Below are 20,443 nucleotides of genomic sequence, written 5' to 3' on the forward strand. Positions count from 1 at the left end.
TGCTTCATCTGGTCTAACTCTTCATTCTTCAAAGTGTCATGACCAAGAGCCATGGGCACTAAAGAATATAAATCCTGTAACAGAAGGACCAATAAAATAAATAAATAATAACAGAATATCCAGGGACTGTGGGACAACTGCAAAAGGTGTAACATGCATGTAATGAGAATACCAGAAGGGGAAGAAAGAGAGAAACAGAAAAAATATTTGAAGCAACAATGACTGGGAGTTTTCCCAAATTCATGCCAGACACCAAATCCCAGGTCCAGGAAGCTCACAAAACACCATGTGGGCTACAAGACCAAAACACAAACAAACAGGCAAACAAAACACACCTAGACATATCATCTCCAAACTGCAGGAAATCAAAGATCAAGAAAAAAATCCTGAAAGAAGCCAGAGGGGGAAAAAAAAACACATAACCTATATGGAACTAAGATAAGAACTACATCTAACTTCTCAGAATCATAAGCAAAAAAACAGACTGGAATATTTAAAGAGTTGAGAGAAGGAAAAAAAAAAAACAACCTAGAATTCTCTACCCCATGAAATTATCTTTCAAAAGTAAAGGATTTTCTCTGATAAAAATTTAGAGAATTTGTTACCAGTGGAACTAACTGGCTTGCAGGAAATGTTAAAAAAAAGTCATTCAGAGAGGGACCCCAAGGTGGCTCGGAGGTTGAGTGCCTGCCTTCAGCTCAAGTCGTGATCCTGAGGCCTTGGGATCATGTCCTGATCAGGCTCCCCACAGGGAGCTTGCTTCTCCCTCTGCCTGTGTCTCTACCTCTCTCTCAGTCTCTCATGAATAAATAAATGAAATCTTTAAAAAAGAAGTTGTTCAGAGAGAAGGAATATAATACAGGTCAGAAACTCAGATCTATGTAAAGAAAGAGCATCAGGAAAGGAGTAAGTGAAGATAAATAACTCTTTTTTTCATATTCTTAACTAATATAGCAGATAACACTTAGTTCAAAATAATAGCAACGATGTATTTGATTCTGTCTGGGTATATCTATATGCTTATGTGTGCTTATGGATAATGACAGCAATGATACATGGAACAGAGGGGAGGAATCAGGAGAATTAGGATTATTTTATTATAAGGTACTTGCATTACCCATGAAGCAGTATGGTGTTATTTCAAAGTAGACTCAAATTAGTTGTAAATATATATTGCAATCCCTAAGGTAACCACTTAAAAAAAAAGTAAAAAAAAAAGAAATACAATTAAGATGCTAAGAAAGGAGAGAAAATAGAATCTTATAAAACACTCAATTAAAACTACAAAAAGTGGAAAAAGTAGACAAGATAGGAACAAAGGCCAAGGGAAAAAAATAAAAAACAGTAACAAATATGGCAGATATTAATCCAACTATGTCAATAATCATTTTAAACATCAACAGTCTCTATATGCCAACTAAGACAGAGATTGTCAAAATGGATCAAAAAATAAGATCCAACTACATGCTGTCTACAAGAAACATACTTTAAATAGAAAGGCACAGGTAGATTAAATAAAAGGATGAAAAAAGACAACATTACTCGAAAGAAAGCAGAAGTAGCTATGTTAATTCTTGGCAGACCAGACTTCAGGGCAAGAAAAGCTATCAGGGGGGCACCTGGTTGGCTCAGTGGTTGAGTGTCTGCCCTCAGCTCAGGGCATGATCCCAGGGTCCTGGGATTGAGTCCTGCCTTGGGCTCCCCGCAGGGAGCCTGCTTCTCCCTCTGCCTATGTCTCTGCCTCTACGTGTCTCTCATGAATAAATAAATAAAATCTTTTTTAAAAATCCATAAGCCTCTAATCAGGCTAACTAGTCCCTGGGATGAGGCCCAAATGTCTGCCTCATATTGCCAATCAATGAGTAACTATTTATGCCAGATGAGGTCAACAAAAACACTAACATCATTTCCTTTTTTCATCCATTCAATCAGTTAAAAAAAAACAAACACTACCAATGAGCATCTACTATGTGTCAGACACTGTTTTAAATGTCTGGGATGTATCAATGAACAATGAACAGAATAAATAAATAAGCTATAGGGGCATCTGGGTGGCTCAGTCTGTGAAGTGTCTGTCTTAGGCTCAGGTCATGACCCTGGAGTCCCAGGATAGAGCCCCAAGTCAGGCTCCCTGCTCAGCGGGGAGTCTGCTTCTCCCTCTGTCCCTCCCCCTGCTCGTGCTCTTTCTCTCACTTTCTTTCTCAAATAAGTAAAATATCTTTTAAAAAATAAACAAGCTATATAGGACATTAGAAGGTACTAAGTGGAGAAAAAGAGCAGGAGAGAATTAGGAGTTATGAGTATTTTTACTTTCCTATTAATAATGCATATATATATAACAAATATATGCATATATATTAAGCAAATACTTTTTCTTCTCTCTCATATCCCCTTATCAAACATAAGATGTATTAATAATAGTTTACATCTCAGTGTTTAAGTGATAGAATATCAAGGTGAAGAGTAAACATTACCCAAGAATTTTGTATCCACTCCTGTGGGAAGAGTTGGCACATTTTTGGTTAAATGCAGGATAACTGGATCATGTTACATGGGAAGTATGACTTTGTTGCTGTCTTTATTTGGAGATCAAGAATGGTTTAAGCGAATGTGTATGACAGGCTGACAAGTGGTAAACTATAATAGTTTCTTGTGTCAACTCGGCTAGACTGTGGTACCCAGTTATTCGATCAAACACTAAGCTTTCCTGTGAAGGAATTCTGTAAATGTGATTAATATCTACAATCAACTGACTTTCAAGAAAGCTGACTATAGCTTATAACCTGGATTGCCCCATCCAATAAGCTGAAAGCCTTTAAGAGCAGAACAAAGTCCACCTGTGGACTTTGGCATTGGCTACTTCCAAAAGTTTCCAGGTGGCCAAGCTGCCCTATGAATTTTGGACTTGCCTAGCCAGCACCCAGAATCACATAAAGCAACTCCTTGCAATAAATCTCTTAATATATAAATATCCTAGTGTTTCTGATTCTCTGGTAGAACCCTGACTGATGCAGGTAACCACCCAGAGAAAATGACATTTGAGTAAAGACTTGCAGCTGGTGAAAGAGCTACCACGCAGATATCTGAGAGAAGAATGAGCCAGGTGTGTATGAGGAACATACACCAGGAGTGTGGCTGAGTGAGAGCAAGCAAGGCACAGAGCAGCAGGAAAGGAAGCTGATTTAGTAACCAAAAGCAGCAACTGGGACAGGGAAAAGTGCAGGCCGGATGCCAATAGGTTTCCTTTAGTCTTCTTTCAGTGATATACTGAGCCCAAATCAGAACCAAAAACTAGGCTTCCGAGTGCCTCACCATCTCTAAGATGACACAGGTGAATGCTCGCATCCCCATTAGTGGCAAACGCTCTGGGGTGCCACAAGTCGATCATCTCTAGTTGACTCATCTGACATTCAGTGCACTAGTGCACAACAGCCCCTGTGAGCTGCACTACACCGACCACTCCTCTCCTAGAGGTCCAGGAGCCAGGATGCCACAAGTCGATCTTCTGTAGTTGACTCATCTGACATTCAGTGCACTAGGGCACAGCTGCCCCCATGAGCTGCACCACTCTTCTCCTAGAGGTCCAGGAGGCAGGAGTCAGGCCAGAGAGGACCCTGTCATCTGAGCACAGGTCAAGAACTGAGTGGCCAACACCAAGTAGAGAGACAGCTTACTTGTCATCTCTGGGTAAGAAGGAAGTTGGCTGTGTGCAAGGTATGATGCTCTTAACTGGTCCACCCAGGCAGAGTTGAAAAAATGAAGACCAGGCACCATCAAAGGCAGATAATAAGTGATCTGGATGCAGAGCCACCAGAGCCATTACGGTAAGGGTAATTCGAGCACGTGAAGCCTAGTGAACCACCTGATCCAGGCTTCCCAGCCTCTCATTTGTCCCAGCAAAAACACCATCACAGGTTTTCCTTACTACAAAGCTTACCAGAACAACAATTATTCCAAGTACATTCATTAGCCTAGAAAGATGTTCATGATTATATAAAGTGAAGAAATGGTGACACAACCACATTACATGTACCTGTTGATTCATAGATACCTCTGAACCTCATAAATATTAATTATGAAAAAAAATGTACTTACTAAGCTTTAAGAAATGGATACACTTAACAAAAAGAGTTAAGGAATGCATATAAGAATTATAACAAAGCCATCTGATTAGTGGGATAACAGGTGATTTTTGTTTCCTATTATCTTTTTTCCTCTAATAATATGAATTGCTCAAATAAAAAAATGTTTATGGGAGACAAGATGACAAAAGAACAGGGGTCCTCAATTCATCTGGTTGCACAAACTTACCTAGATAGCTTTCAAAACATCCTGAACACCTACGAATTCAACCTGAGATGTAAAGAGAGAACAGCTGGAATGCTACAGAGAGAAAAGTGATCGCTTCTGACAAGGGAGGAAGGCAAAGAAAAAAGGGGGTGGGGGGTGGGGATCCACAACAAGCCAGGGCACGATAAGCAGGAACTTTCAAAATCTGCACCTGAGTCTTTCCTGACTGAAAAGTGCTCAGCAGGGGAGTGAAATAAGTCAAGCAGAAAAGGACAAACATTATATGGTCTCATTCATTTGGAGAATATAAAAATTAGTGAAAGGGAATAAAGGGAAAGGAGAGAAAATGAGTGAAAATGTCAGTGAGGGTGACAAAACATGAGAGACACCTAACTCTGGGATATGAACAAGGGGTAGTGGAAGGGGAGGTGGGTGGGGGGTTGGGGTGACTGGGTGACGGGCACTGAAGGGGGCACTTGGTGGGATGAGCACTGGGTGTTATGCTATATGTTGGCAAATTGAACTCCAACAAAAAAATTTTTTTAAATAAACTAAAATAATGTCAGACCCCTCCCCCCCCCCAAAAAGTGCTCAGCAGGAAATAGGACAGAATCACAGGAGGGGCAGTGAAGCTTCAACATTCCCAGAGACACAATAAGAATAGAGGCACCTGGGAGAAAGCTCACTGCAAACCGCTGTCAGATCACAGTAAAGGGCTAGAACTCCGCAACCCTCCGGGTCATTTGGGAGAAGCCAGCCCATACGCAGGTCAGCACTGGAGCTCCCCTTACCCTAGAGCCTGCCAACAGACAGAGGCAGCTGTCCTATGTTCCTCTTTGGAGAGGCAGACCCGGGAGCAGGTCCAGCAGTGCAGGGCCCTCAATCCAAGGGCAGCAAATTGGACAAAGCTGGCTATCCTCCATTCCCTTTTGGGAGAAGCAGACCCCAGGAGGGCACAGGACAGCAAGAACTCTCCTGCCACTGGGCACCCTGCAATTTCTGCAGATCAGTGCACCTGCCCCCAGGAGCATCTAGGCCAGTATGGACTGGGAGACTGCAGTTTGGTACTCGTGGGGAGCTCTTGGGTCCGGAGCTGGAGATCTGGCCGCTGCCATTTTTTGACTTTTTTCTTCTTTTCACAGTTCACCTGGGAGAGGCGGGGGCCTCTAGGGAACAAAGGCCTCACAGGATAAACAGCTGAAACTGAGCCAGGTCACCTGGCAAGGGGAAGGGCATCTCTGCCCAGGCACAGACACCTGAGAACCAGTGCAGTAGACCCCTACCCCAGAAGAACTGCTAGAAGAACAAGGGAAGAGCAAGTTTACTGACCAAGCAGCACTGGAAAGCTCCAAGACTGAGGGAAAATAGTATATAGAACTAGAGATTTTCTCATTACAGTTTATTTATATTTCAGGTTTAAAAATTTCCCATATTGTTTCTCTTTTCCTTCCTTAACTACAATACTTTACCAACTCTTTGTTTTAAAGCTTTTTCCTTTTTGACTTTCATATTTCTACATTTAATGTTTAGATATATTCTTCATTTTTTGATTCCCATCAATGTATTCAACTTAATTTTGGTAGATATACGAGTTATGGGTTTTTGTTTTTTGTTCTTTGTTTTTTTCTGTCTCATTTTGTTTTATAATGGTGGAAGTTAGTACCTTCTAACACACAGACCAAAATACACCCAGAACCAAGTGGAACAATGTGTTGGTTCATTCTGTGAGATTATATTCCTTCTTCCTTCCCAATCTGCCCCTCTCTTTTATCTTGTTTCTGTTTTTGTGGTTGATGTTAGGTCTCTATATAAGTTTTTCTGGTTTATATAAATTTGGAATTGAGCATCTGCTAACATACAGAACAAAATATACTCAGAACCTAGAGGATCACCCTCTAGGTCCCCTCAGGGAGACTATATTCTCTCTTCATCACCACTTCCTCACCAACCCTTTTGTTTTTGTTTTTTTATTCTTACTATTTTGTTTTAAAATTTGTTTTTCACTTCAGTGGTCCCTTTGTTTTATTTTTTTCTGTTCTTCTTTTTCTTTTATTTTCTGGTCTCTGACCTCTTCAGAATGGTCTATGGTGTATTTTACTTAGGTTGTGGTTGATATTTTTGACTCTGCTTGCTTGCTCATACAGCCACTCTGAACTGGACAAAAGAAAGAGCCAAAAGTAATACTGTCTGCCACAGAATTTCTGGACCTGGATTTAAATAACATGTCAGAGATACAATTCAAAAGTACAATTATAAAATTACTGGTGGCTCTGAACAAAAGCATAAAGGACTCTAGAGATTCTCTTAATAAGATCTAATCAGGCCAAAATTAAAAATACTTTAACAGAGATGCAGTCTAAACTGGATGCTCTAACTGCTAGGGTTAATGAGATGGAAGATAGAGTGAATGACATGGAAGACAAGTTGATGTAAAGGAAGGAAGCTGAGGAAAAAAGAAAAACAATTAAGAACCCATGAGGAAAGGCTTAGGGAAATAAATGATAGCTTGAGAAGGAATAATATTCATCTTACTGGGATACCAGAAGAGGTAGAGAGAGAGAGAGGACCACAAAGTATATTTGAACAAATCATAGCTGACAACTTCCCTAATCTGTGGAAGGAAATAGGCATTCAGATCCAAGAGATAGAGAGGAGCCCCCCCGCAAATCAACAAAAACTGTTCAATACCTTGACATTTAATAGTGAAACTTGCAAATTTCAAAGATTAAGAGAAAATTCTTAAAGCAGCTCAGGAAAAGAGATGCTTAACTTATGTGGGGAGAAATATCAGATTAACAACAGACCTATCCACAGAGACCTGGCAGGCCAGAAAGGGCTGGCATGATATATACAGGGTACTTAATGAGAAAAAATGCAGCCAAGAATACTTTATCCAGCAAGGCTGTCATTCATAATAGAAGGAGACATAAAGAGCTTCCAGGATAGACAGAAACTGAAAGAATATGTGACCACCAAACTGGCTCAGCAAGAAATATTAAGAGGGACCCTGTAAAAGAAAGAGGGAGCCCAAAGAAACAATCCACAAAAACAGGAACTGTATAGGTAATACGATGACACTATTCATATCTTTCAATAGTTACTCTGAACGTGAATGGGCTAAATGATCCCATCAAAAGACACAGGGTAATGGACTGGATAAAAAAGCAAGACCCATCTATATGTTGTCTACCAGAGACTCATTTTGGATATAAAGACACCTCCAGACTGAAAATGAAGGGGTGGAGAACCATTTACCATTCAAATGATCCTCAAAAGAAAGCTGAGGTAGCAATCTTCATATTAGATAAATTAGAGTTTATACAAAAGAATGTAATAAGAGATGAAGAGGGACACTCTATCATACTTAAAGGGTCTATCCAACAAGAAGACCTAACAATTATGAATATTTACGCCCCTAATCTGGGAGCAGCCAAATATATCAATGAGTTAATAACCAAAGTAAAGAGATACATAGATAATAATATATTAATAGGAGGCTTCAACACAGCACTCTTAGTAAAAGACAGATATTCTTAACAAAAAAAAGACAGATATTCTAAGCAGAACATCACCAAAGAAACAAGGGCCTTGAATGATACACTGGACTGAATAGATTTCACAGATATATACAGAACTTTCCATCCTAATGCAACTGAATACACGTTCTTCTCAAGTTCACACAGAACTTTCTCCAGAATAGACCACATACTGGGTCACAAATCAGGTCTCAACTGATACCAAAAGATTGGGATTGTCCCCTGCATATTTTCAGGCCACAATGCTTTGAAACTAGAATTCAATCACAAGAAGAAATTTGGAAGAAACTCAAACACATGGAGGTTAAGGAGCATCCTACTAAAAGATAAATAGGTCAACCAGGAAATTAGAGAAGAATTTAAGATTCATGGAAATTAATGAAAATGAAAATACAACTGTTCAAAATCTTTGTGATATAGCAAAATCAGTCTTAAGAAGGAAACACATTGTAATACAAGCCTTCCTCAAAAATTTGGAAAAAACTTGGGGATTCCTGGGTGGCTCAGTGGTTTAGCGCCTGCCTTCCGCCCAGGGCATGATCCTGGAGCCCTGGGATCGAATCCCACATCGGGCTCCCTGCATGGAGCCTGCTTCTCCCTCTGCCTGTGTCTCTGCCTCTCTCTCTCTCTCTCTCTCTCTGTCTCTCATGAATAAACAAATAAAATCTTTAAAAAAATAAATTGGAAAACTCAAATATGCAATCTAACCTCACATCTAAAGGAATTGGAGAAATAACAGCAAATAAAGCCTAAACTAAGTTGAAGAAGAGATATAATAAAGATTAGAGCAGAACTCAATGAAATAGAGACCAGAAGAACTGTAGAACAGATCAACAAAATCAGGAGCTGGTTCCTTGAAAGAATTAGTAAGACAGATAAACTCCTAGCCAGCCTTATTAAAAAGAAAAGAGAAAAGACTCAAATTAATAAAACCATGAATGAAAGAACAGAGATCACAACCAATACCAAGGAAATACAAACGATTTTTAAAAACGTATTATGCGCAGCTTTATGCCAACAAATTAGGCAATGTAGAAGAAATGGATGCATTTCTGGAAACCTATAAATTACCAAAACTGGAACAGGAAGACATAGAAAACCTGAACAGGCCAATAAACAGCAAGGAAATTGAAGCAGTCATCAAAAACCTCCCAAGACACAAAAGTCCAGGGCCAGATGGCTTCCCAGGGGAATTCTAACAAACATTTAAAGAAGAAATAATACCTGTTCTACTAAAGCTATTTCAAAGGATATAAAAAGATGGAATACTTCCTAACTCTTTCTATGAAGCCAGCATTACCTTGATCCCAAAACCAGACAAAGACCCCATCAAAAAGGAGAATTATGGACCAATATCCCTGATGAACATGGTTGCAAAAATTCTCACCAAGATACTAGCCAATAGGATCCAACAATACATTAAGAGGATTATTCACCATGACCAAATAGTATTTATCCCCAGGATGCAAGGGTGGTTCAACATTCCTAAAACAATCAACATGACAGATCGCATCAATAAGAGAAAAAACAAGAACCATATGATCTTCTCAATAGATGCAGAGATAGCATTTGACAAAATACAGCATCCATTCCTGATCAAAACTCTACAAACTGTATGGATAGAGGGAACATTTCTCAATATCTTAAAAGCCATTTATGAAAAGCCCACAACAAATATCATTCTCAATGGGGAAAAACTGAAATCTTTTCCCCTAAGATCAGGAACACGAGAAGGATGTCCGCTCTCACCACTGTTATTCAACACAGTACTAGAAGTCCTAGTCTCAGCAATCAGACAACAAAAAGAAATAAAAGGCATTCAAATTGGCAAAGAAGAAGTCAAACTCTCCCTCTTTGCAGATGACATGATATTGTATATAGAAAACCCAAAAGACTTCACCCCAAAATTGCTAGAACTCATACAGCAGTTCGGCTATGTGGCAGGATACAAAATCAATGCCCAGAAATCAGTGGCATTTCTGTACACTATCAATGAGACTGCAGAAAGAGAAATTAAGGAATTAATTATATTAACAACCACACCCAAAGCCATATGATACCTAGGAATAAACCTAACTAAAGAGGTAAAGGATCTATACCCTAAAAACTACAGAACATTTCTGAAAGAAATTGAGGAAGATGTAAAGAGATGGAAAAACATTCCATGCTCATGAACTGGAAGAATAAATATTGTGAAAATGTCTATGCCACCTAGAGCAATTTACACGTTCAATGCAATCCCTACCAAAATACCATGGACTTCCTTCACAGAGTTGGAACAAATAATCTTAAGATTTGTATAGAATCAGAAAAGACCCCAAATAGACAGAGGATTATTGAACAAGGAAACCAATGCTGGGGGCATCACAATGCCTGATTTCAAGCTGTATTACAAAGTTGTGATCATCAAGACAGTATGATACTGGCGCAAAAAAACAACACATAGATCAATGGAACAGAATAGACAACCCAGAAATGGACCCTCACCTCTATGGTCAACTCATCTTTGACAAAGCAGAAAAGAATATCCACTGGAAAAAGGACAGCCTCTTCAGTAAGTGGTATTGGGAAAACTGGACAGCCACATGCAGAAGAATGAAACTGGACCAATTTCTTATACCATACACAAAGATAAACTCAAAATAGTTGAAAGATCTAAATGTGAGACAAGAATCCATCAAAATACTAGAGGAGACCACAGGCAACAACCTTTGTGAACTTGGCTACAGCAACTTCTTGCTAGACACATCTATGAAGGCAAGGGAAACAAAAGCAAAAATGAATTATTGGGGCTTCATCAAGATAAAAAAAAACCTTCTGCACAGCGAAGGAAACAAACAAAACTAAAAGACAACCAACAGAATGGGAGAAGACATTTGTAAATGATGTATCAGATAAATGGCAAGTATCCAAGATCTGTAAAGAACTTATCAAACTCAACACCCAAGAAACAAACAATCCAGTCATGAAATGGACAGAAGACATGAACAGACATTTCTCCAAAGAAGACCTACATATGGCCAATGAGCACATGAAAAAATGCTCCACATCACTGGCCATCAGGGAAATACAAATCAAAACCACAATGAGATACCACCTCACACCAGTGAGAATGGCTAAAATTAACAAGACAGGAAACAACAAATGTTGGAAAGGATGTGGAGAAAAGGGAACCCTCTTGCACTGTTGGTGGGAATGCAAACTGGTGCAGCCACTCTGGAAAACAGTGTGGAGGTTCCTCAAGAAGTTAAAAATAGAGCTACCTTATGACCCAGCAATTGCACTACTGGGTATTTACCCCAAAGATAGATGTAGTGAAACACCAGGACACCTGCACCCCAAAGTTCATAGCAGCAATGTCCACAATAGCCAAACTGTGGAAGGAGCCTCGGTGTACATCGAAAGATGAATGGATAAAGAAGATGTGGTCTCTATATACAATGGAATATTACTCAGCCATCAGAAAGGATGAATACCTACCATTTGCTTTGACATGGATGGAACTGGAGGGTCTTATGCTGAGTGAAATAAGTCAATCAGAAAAGGACAATCATCATATGGTTTCACTCATACGTGGAATATAAGAAATAGTGCAATGGACTATAAAGGAAAGGAGGGAAACTGAGTAGGGAAAAATTAGAGAGGGAGAAAAACCATGAGAGGCTCCTAACTCTGGGAAACAAACAAAGGGTTGCGGAAGGGGAGGTGGGTGGGGGGATTGGTGACGGACACTAAGGAGATCACTTGATGGGATGAGCAGTGGGTGTTATACTATATGTTAGCAAATTGAATTTAAATTTAAAAAATTGTTTATGGTTTATAAGTATAAACCCCTTTGTGGATATAGGACTTCTAGCCTCTTCTCTACTCCCTCAAGAAAGCGAATTGACACCTATCACCTCAATAAGCTGGAACAGTGCTGTCTGCAGGCCCCTTTTACATCCAGGAAAGCACAAAGCTCAAAGGAGTTAGGTCGTTTTCCCAAAGTCACATGTCATGGTGCATAGCCCAGCCAAGACAGGAGTATGAGGGTCCTGAAGGTCTCTTCCAAACCACACCCTTGCTTTGTAGCATTTTCTCAGCCCTGCACCCTAGAGAAGTGAGGTTTAAGAGGAGCTAGCCCGTTGCCCTTACCTCAGCCAGGCGGGAGTGCTTGTGGACATTCTCGCCTTTTTGCACACTGGGAGCCAGCTGCTGCAGGACACCCCTGCTGCTTGTCAGTGCTCTAGTCAGCCGAGCAAACTTCCCCCAGCCTAGAGCATGCAGAGGAGAGAAGAGACAGTTTCAATCATATCCTGAAGGTCATGGACATTCACACCACCAGTTACACTGTCGAAGTACATACACCCATTGTCCTCCTGGGCTCCTGTGAGTCACTCTGCATTCCTCCCAGCCCAGACTTGCTGCTCAGAAAAGCACCGAGACACACTCAAATTTGTGTAGCAATTTAGTTTTCCCTGCACTTTCACTCTGTCCTAGTCATAGCTTTGTGACATACGTAGGGCAGATCTCAGTACTGTTTTACAAATAAGGAAACAGAGGCAGAGTGCCTAGAGAACTACAAAGAGTCCAGAACCCAGATCTTTCCACTCTGGCCCAAAGCTTTCCTGCCAGATAATACCAGGCAGTCAAGATAGTTCTCTGACTTTGTGACTGGGCTCAGGATGTTCCCAACCCCCACAGAGTCTGATGTAGAGACCAGGCTGGTTCCATGGGTTGCATGGACAAGCTAGTTAAATGGCCATTCCATGCACTACATTCTCCAAAGCCAGGGGAATGAGAAATGAATCTAATCCCTGGGCAGGTGGGGGAAAGCATGGGCATATTTTAGTCTGCTCTGGGATGGGGGAAGGATGGTTGGTGACAGGTTCCCCAAGTACCAAGAATCCCAAAGAGCCTGGTACTGAACCTGGAACAAAGAAATCTCCTCACAGTCCAATCTCTGCCTCCAGCTTGCTTTGTGATCCCCAACAAGTCTTTTATGTTGTTTAAGCCTTATCTGTAAAGTGGAGATTAAAATACTCTAGGTGCCTAAAGGTACGGTACACCTGCCTGGTAAGACAACAAGGCTAGATTTAGTGGGCTCCGGTTAGTAGACTAAAACAGAGGCTGTCTGGAGGCCTCCTTGGCTCCCTGGACTAGCTTAGCTCCTCCAGGAAAAGTAAAATGCTGGTCCTTTTCCAATCCAGCCCCATCTGCACTGCAGAAGCTAAGACATATGAGTGATCTTTACTGCATTTAAAGGTCCCCAAAGACAACTGTCCTTTCCAACGTCCAACAACCCAACCTATCTGCATCAAAGTTATGACTATGGCAATTGCCTCATGAGACTCCTGAACACCTGTCAGGGTTCTCAAGCCCAAGCTTGAGAGTCTTTGGGGCTCCAAAGACTTAGCTGTGGGGTCTAAGTAAACAGAGCATCCAACTCCTTTCACATGATAGAGCATCCGACTCTTTTAAGATGACAGTTAAAAGCAAGACTAGACGATTTATTTTTTGGTTGTGTTTGTTTGTTTGTTTGTTTGTTTGTTTGTTTTGTGGTCCTTTCGTGTTTAGCAGTATCCAACATCTTGCAGCAGACATCTCTTCTGCCAAATTTTACCCTGGGGCACCTTTTCCAAGACAGACTTGGAATCCAGAGGACAATGAACTTAAGCAGCCAAATGGCCCTCTTCTTGCACAACCTTAAAGAATCATGATCTGGATAAATTTTTGTCAACATAGCAAGAATAGCAAATCGGTTATTATCTCATTCCAGAAGTTCTAGGCTTAATAAAAGATAGTGGCATTTTCATCCATCCTGATGCCATTAAGCAGACCAACAGAATCAGCTTGAAAAGAGGTACATGGTGATCATCAGATGGTAGGGGTAGCATTAATGTTAACAGGAAGAGACAGTCCAGACTCTACAGGGGTCTTTGACATCTCCCCCAAATGTGCCATTTATGAAGATGTTCACTGAAATCTGCTTTTGTGAATTGCGGGCTAGAAATTTCTAAAGTCTCTTTCAGAGTTAGGCTCTCTTTCAGCTCAAAATAAAACTGGAACTGAGTTCTACAGAGCTGTTCAAGAACAAAAAGGGTATTCTTCAATCAGGTAAAACATAGCCATGCATGCAAACACCAACAAGGTTCTGCAACCCCCTGATCCAACCCACCCCTTGGCTACCACCACTACTACCACCACCAAGATGCACACCCTGAGACAAATGATAAGAGGAAGGTCACAGAACCTGCCCGGCAGGGACTTCAGGGTCCTGGTCCAAAGCTGATCTAACACAAGGGATGAAAAGAAAGATCCCTGGACCTCTGGGCATTTCCCCAGGCTCAAACTAGCCTCTCACTCTCTGGGCTAGCCCTGAAACCTTTCCAAGAATGTGGCTGTCAAAGGAGCTGCCTGAGTGGAAGGCATAGGAAGATGAGTGGGTGCTAGATGGGAAAATGGACAGGCAGTGTGAAATTCTCCATCACACCTCTACCGGGAGGAACAAGCTCTGTGTCTTCTGTAGGAAGGAAATACTTTCTAATAGGAACCATTACCTGGCCAGATGAAAAAACTTCATTCATGTATTAACTCTATAAACATAATTACTACACGCCAAGCATCGCACTAGGTACTAGAGATACTGAGATAAATAAGACACAGATTCTGTCTTCAAAAAGCATGCATACCAGTAGGGAAGATTGACAGATAAATTTTAAAAGCCATGACATAGTGAGCTAAGTTGTGTGACAGACATGAATATAGGATGCTAGGAGTCAAGGCTGTCCAAAGAAGGCAAGCTAAAAAAAAGGGGGGGGAGGGTAAGCTAATCCAGGGTAAGGATTCAGGGAGAGCGTCCCAGAGGAGGTGATATACTAGAGCAAAATTCTGAAAGATGAGTAGGAGTCAAAAACACAAGAACGAAAAGATAGACATTGTACACAGAAGGAACAGCACCTACAAAGGCAAAAATCATAAAACAGGGTAATATGTCAATAAAGAGTAAGACACCCTAAATGGCTGGATGAGTGAGGCGCGGCTGGTAGAGGGGAGGAGGATGTAGACCATAGCCTAAAGTGATGTTACAGTCGTTGCCAGGGGCCAGATGGAGAAGAACTTTGGTGGTAAGAACCGAGATCGCAAGAAATTTGAACTTCATCCTGAAACCCACGGGGAACCAGGGAGGAGTTTAAATAGGCATGAGGAGGAGGAAACACATTGATTTCATTTTAGAAAGACAGAATGGGGGGATCCTTGGGTGGCACGGCGGTTTAGCGTCTGCCTTCAGCCCAGGGCGTGATCCTGGAGTCCCAGGATCAAGTCCCACATCAGGCTCCCTGCATGGACCCTGCTTCTCCCTCTGCCTATGTCTCTGCCTCGCTGTGTCTCTCATAAATAAATAAATAAAAGCTTTAAAAAAAAAAGACAGAATGGTAATGTGCATGGTCAATTTTATCAATAGATAAAAGACCAGTCAGGACCCCAGGCAAGAGATCCTGCACGCCTAGACAGTACTGTGGCCTGAGCCAGGTGATGAGAGCTGGAGAACAACTACAGAGGTAGGATCCACAGAACTCGGTGAACAGCAGCTGTAGAAAGAGAGACAAGGCATCCAGGTGGCCTCTGGGTTCCAGGTTTGGGGGACTGGGGTAACGGCCACCAATGAGATTAAAAACACATAAGAGAAGCAAATGTATGTGGTGGAAGATAACAGGTACAATGTGGACCAGAGCCATCAGGAGAAACACTCCTGGAAACAATGAACCTCCTGTTGTCCAAAAGGCCAAATAGGAGGACACAACCCAATGAGAACCGAGCTCAGGATGATATGCCTTAGGGGAAGCCCAGTGGACCTTTTCCAAAAGGAAAATAAAGCAGCTCCTCCTCCAAGGGAGCGTTTCCCAGGTATTGCCCTATCACCAGCAAAACTGTCCGCTCCCTCTTCTGTATGCTCCCCTTGGCCTTAGGCAGACTTCTCTCTGTTCAGCTAACACACATGTACTGGGTATCTTTGGAGTGAGAGGGGTTGGACAGGAAGGGAAGAGGAGGCATGAAAGGAGAAGAAGGCCAGAAGGAAGGAAACACAACGTGCAATCCAGCAGTCGGCTAAACAGTACTCGCCGGATCCCTTCTCCATTCTCAGTAAGGACAATCACTTCCCCCTTCCTTGACCACACAACAGCTGCTGGCTTCAACTGGGGCAAGGCCCCCCTCCCCAGGCTACTTTAGCCCATATAACCCTGTATCCTCCCTAGGTCAGGAGAGGATCCTGGGTTGAGATGAAATTTCAGCTCCTCCAAGGATAAGTCCAGGGATAGGAGAAAAGACAAACCTATGGTCCCCACTCTGGGAAATCATGCCATGTCACTTTGAGTAGAAGTTGCAGAGGATGGCTGTAAGGTGTCCTGACCTTGTAGGGAGGCTGTGAGGCCAGCTTGTCCTAATCTGCAGTCACAGATTCTCTTAGAGGAGCTGGTGCCATAACCCAACATACACAAGAGAATAGAGGACACTGATGACCGAGATGGACAGTCAGTGTGGACACTGCCTAAGCATCCTCAAGTCTTCCTCCTCTGATCTTTTCCCTGTCAGTGTAGAAATAACCAAAACTCTAGGGTGGCTTCTTCAAGGAGCAGTCACGAAATCATCACCTTTCCATTATCCTAACAGCAGAGAGATAAAATGTCAATATCCAGGGGACAAGAGGGGACTTGTGGCTTGTATCCACTGCTTGGTTTCTTTCCCAAGAGTGCCTCGCAAACATCACACAGGAAGACATTTGGAGAAGGGTCTGCAGTTACAGCGGCTTGCCAGAGCCCTTATCCCTGCATATTCTCAATCCCTCACTTTAAAAATCTCCTCTGAGGCTCTACATTCCTTTTGTTATCGGAATCTGGCTCAAGTTTTGAAAATGAATTCACTCCTTCAACGTGAGATTATTTGGTGGGGTAAGAGACAAAACAAGAGGGATGACTCATCCTCATCCTTTAGGAAACAAGGTAGAGAGCAACTCTGGGCCTTACCATCTCATTTTTCTCTTCCCATTTGTCCAGGCCTCCTAGCTCAAAAGGGAGAAAAAGACAGAGAAAAATATCCTGTAGCCACTACCAATTATCCATAATAACAGACAAGTAAGAGATTAGAAACAAAGGAAACCCCTGAAACATCACAGAGTCTCATTTCAGCCAAGAATTCCCAGCTACTCTCTCATTCTAACTTCACACACACGCACGCATGCACGCACACACGCACACACGCGTGCACCCACGCATGCATACACCCAGAGCTGCTACCAAACAGCAAATCTAGCTTGACTTGCATTGCCTGGTCCACACCATCTGTGGACACCTTTTGTCAGAGAGCTAAGGAAGAAGTCAAAAGACAGAAAAGAGAGGATGAGGGAGTCAGGGGCCTGGATCATTCCTAAAAAGGAGCTTGAGAACCAATACACTAAATGTAAGAGGGGCCTCAGGGCCATCCAATCACCTGCCAAAGGGGAGTTATTTTGTGTCAGACGCTAAAATAGTGGACTGCAGATTATCCCATGTGTTTGTGGAGTGTTTGTGGGAAAATCTGAGGTGCCAACTGGCTTCTCGTATCACTTCCTGGAGGCACTTACCCCAATCCCAAGGCCCAGAGTCAGGCACTGCACGAGCAAGGAAAACAATGTCATTTTAAAGACAATTTGAACACAACTGACTAAAACAAAGGACAAATTTGATGGTGGGAAACACCTTGTGCTGCTCTGCCAAAGAACGATTATCCGAGGATTTCTGGGGTCTTCAGATAATTCCATCTCAAAAGTGAATCCTAAATAAGCCTGGGTCACAAGACTCGTACTGCTGAGTGAGGTGCTGTACTGAAAACCCAGCTGTATTTGCCAGAATCTCCCACTGTGACAACACATCCAAGAAGAAATGTCAAGTCAGGAGAACATTCCAGCCACGTGGCAATGTATCTTCCTGGATTTGATCCTTGCAGCCAGAACCACAGTTTATAGACTTACAACTAACAAGGCCTGGAGAACTATCATGCTCTTCCATCATAAACAGAGTGATATAAAATCTGACCTTGTCCTAAGTAGACTACCAAATCAAAGTAGGCCGGGGCACAGTGACATAACAAGTGGGAGGGTCCAGACATATCTGTCATGGCATCTGAAAGGGACAGGCTTATCCAGTCATGTCTTGGAGAAGACACTAAGCATGATCACTTAGCAGCATTCCTACAGGGAACACTGAAGTGTGCGGGTGTGCAACGTGTGTGTGTGTGTGTGTGTGTGTGTATATACCAAAACTCTCATCAGCAAGGAAATGCATCATTGAGTCAGGTTAAAAGAGGTAGGACATTTTTTTTTCCTGGAAAATAAACAGCTAGGCGAATCTCACTGCATCACTCTGATTTATCTCTTGTGTTACACTTCATGAGAGCCAAATGCATATACCTACGTGGCATGTGAGGCACCCTCTCTGTTGAGTATGCCTCTCCTACTAAATACTTGCATGTCACCCAAAAATATTCCAGTGATGGTAAAAGGCAAACAGTCTGACTCAACCAACATTCTGACTATTTACGTTTTTAAGACAAAACTTACAAAAGCAAATGTCAAAATATCTGACTGCCTTTAATATTTTATGAGTTTATTCAGTTAAAAAAGCAAATGGCCTTTCTGGATGATAGCAGGATGATACTTAATCATGAGTGAGTCTATCTCCGTGTAATCACTATTGCGCTGAGAAATCCTCAAGTCAGAAACCAGAAATCAGGGAGTCACAGACCTGCAGGAAAAAGAGGAGACTGCAGGAGCTGAGGCACTGGTTGAGAAACTTTACATCTGCTGTAGTCTTGAAACCAAAAGGCAGGCTGAAATTGATATACTGGGTTATCAGATAATTAAAAAAAGAAAAATAATACGATGCACTGGTATGTACAGCATTGTGCTCTGAACTTATAAATGTGAGCATCCAAATGTGCTAGAGGACACACCCCCAGAGAAAAGTCACAAAATGAAAAGACCATGATGCTTTTTATTTCCTCCTATAAGATACATTTAACAATCACAATTTTATCACATCAAGAATACTCCCCAATTTGACTTTTCCCTGGACTCTACTCTCATCTCTCTGCTGCATCTCAGGATACGGCAAGGAGCAGAGTTCTCAGAGAGAGCTAGAAAATCAACCACAGAGCCAAGAAGCACTGCAACAAGAAAGAGCTATGGCCTCTCGGTTATCTTGCATGCACGCAATGGAAGGGGGATGGAAGAGAGTGCTGTGACACCCCCTAATCCCAAACCTCTGAGGATAACGTGCCATCTATTGTATATCTGATTACCTTGACCTCTTCAAGAGTACAGTTGTTCTAGAAATCCTGAGTCCTTTCCTTCACTGGCCCGCAGTGTGATTCAGAGAATACATGTACATGATACATGGCTGAAGTGAGTGCTAAAATCTGTGGTCACAAGCTGATTAAATGACCCAAATGGAAATGTTACTCAAGACCATGGCCTCATTAATACCATGTTTCCAATGAATTCACCAGCTGTAGACCTAACAACCACAGAGGTAGAGCTGTGTTAAAATCAACTGTAACAATCTTGAAATGCAAGACCTCAGTCAAATCTAACAAAGTCTATATACAAATACGATGAATGTGGCCATGGACTAACTCATTTGGGTGACCCCCATCTGTCATGGGGACACCAGAAAAGATTCTGTTGATACCAAAGGTGCCCAACTACCTTCTTCTGTCTAATCATTACTGGAAAGGGTTACTCTAAAAAGGTATAAAATTGAGTTCAAATGGTTTCCTAAACAAAGCTTTTTTCCCCTCCCCTTTGGCCCCTTAATACATTCCAGAATGATACAATGCTTTACCCAACACAAATTAAAGTTTAAATCTTGATCTTTGTGTAGAGATTGCCTTGGCAACCTCAAATTCTCTGGAATGGGAGTCACACCACAGGAAACAACAACAACAACAAAAAAACCACATAAATGTATTTGTACAAATCAGAATTACAAACCTTTACATGAATCATCCTCAATTGGCTGTTTGAAAGCTGTTATGTCACTGAAAGTGCAAAGAAATAAAACCACTTTATCCTGTTCATTTCGAATTGGAGCAATTTTCACAAAGAACCACACAGGTGTCCCTGAAAGAAATATCAAAAGGTTGGTCAGTAATTTGCATTCTCATGTGAGGTGCTCTGGAATAAAGACTGGGGAATGAATAGGTACAAATACTATTTCATTTTTAAATGGTTTCATTCCTTTAGGTGCTGGAATATCATATCATGAATTCCTCTTCTTGCTGAAATAAAAAACTTTCACAGTGACTGTTTGGCAGGGATTTGCTTCGGTTCAAATAATTTTGTTAAGTGTAGATCTCTTAACCCTTGCAAAATGATTAGAAATGGGTTGAAAATCCCTCCTGATCTTACGGAAGTCACTAAGGTACCTAAATACTTACCTTATACCATGCAGTAGACAAGTAAAGAATAAGGGCCAGGATGGGCATTGCCAATCATATCCAGCAGACCATTGCAAACTCAAATTTCCATTGCTAAAGGGCCCCAGTGTCAAAATCCAGTTTGGGCACCCATCAATTTGACTCACACGCTCAATCAACCATGG

The 20,443-nt window shown here is 41.7% G+C and overlaps 1 protein-coding gene across 1 annotated transcript in view; it reads right to left on the minus strand.

Annotated features, from left to right (window-relative positions):
* KCNH1 (potassium voltage-gated channel subfamily H member 1) overlaps window positions 1–20,443 on the minus strand; it is a 372,237-nt gene that overhangs the window by 308,804 nt on the left and 42,990 nt on the right. Inside the window, 2 exon segments of the mRNA XM_038542056.1 lie at window positions 11,961–12,079; window positions 19,834–19,962. Of these exon segments, the coding sequence (XP_038397984.1) occupies window positions 11,961–12,079; window positions 19,834–19,962 (248 nt within the window).

This window comes from Canis lupus, chromosome 7 (genome assembly GCF_011100685.1).
Source record: "Canis lupus familiaris isolate Mischka breed German Shepherd chromosome 7, alternate assembly UU_Cfam_GSD_1.0, whole genome shotgun sequence".
Taxonomy (NCBI): Eukaryota; Metazoa; Chordata; class Mammalia; order Carnivora; family Canidae; genus Canis; species Canis lupus.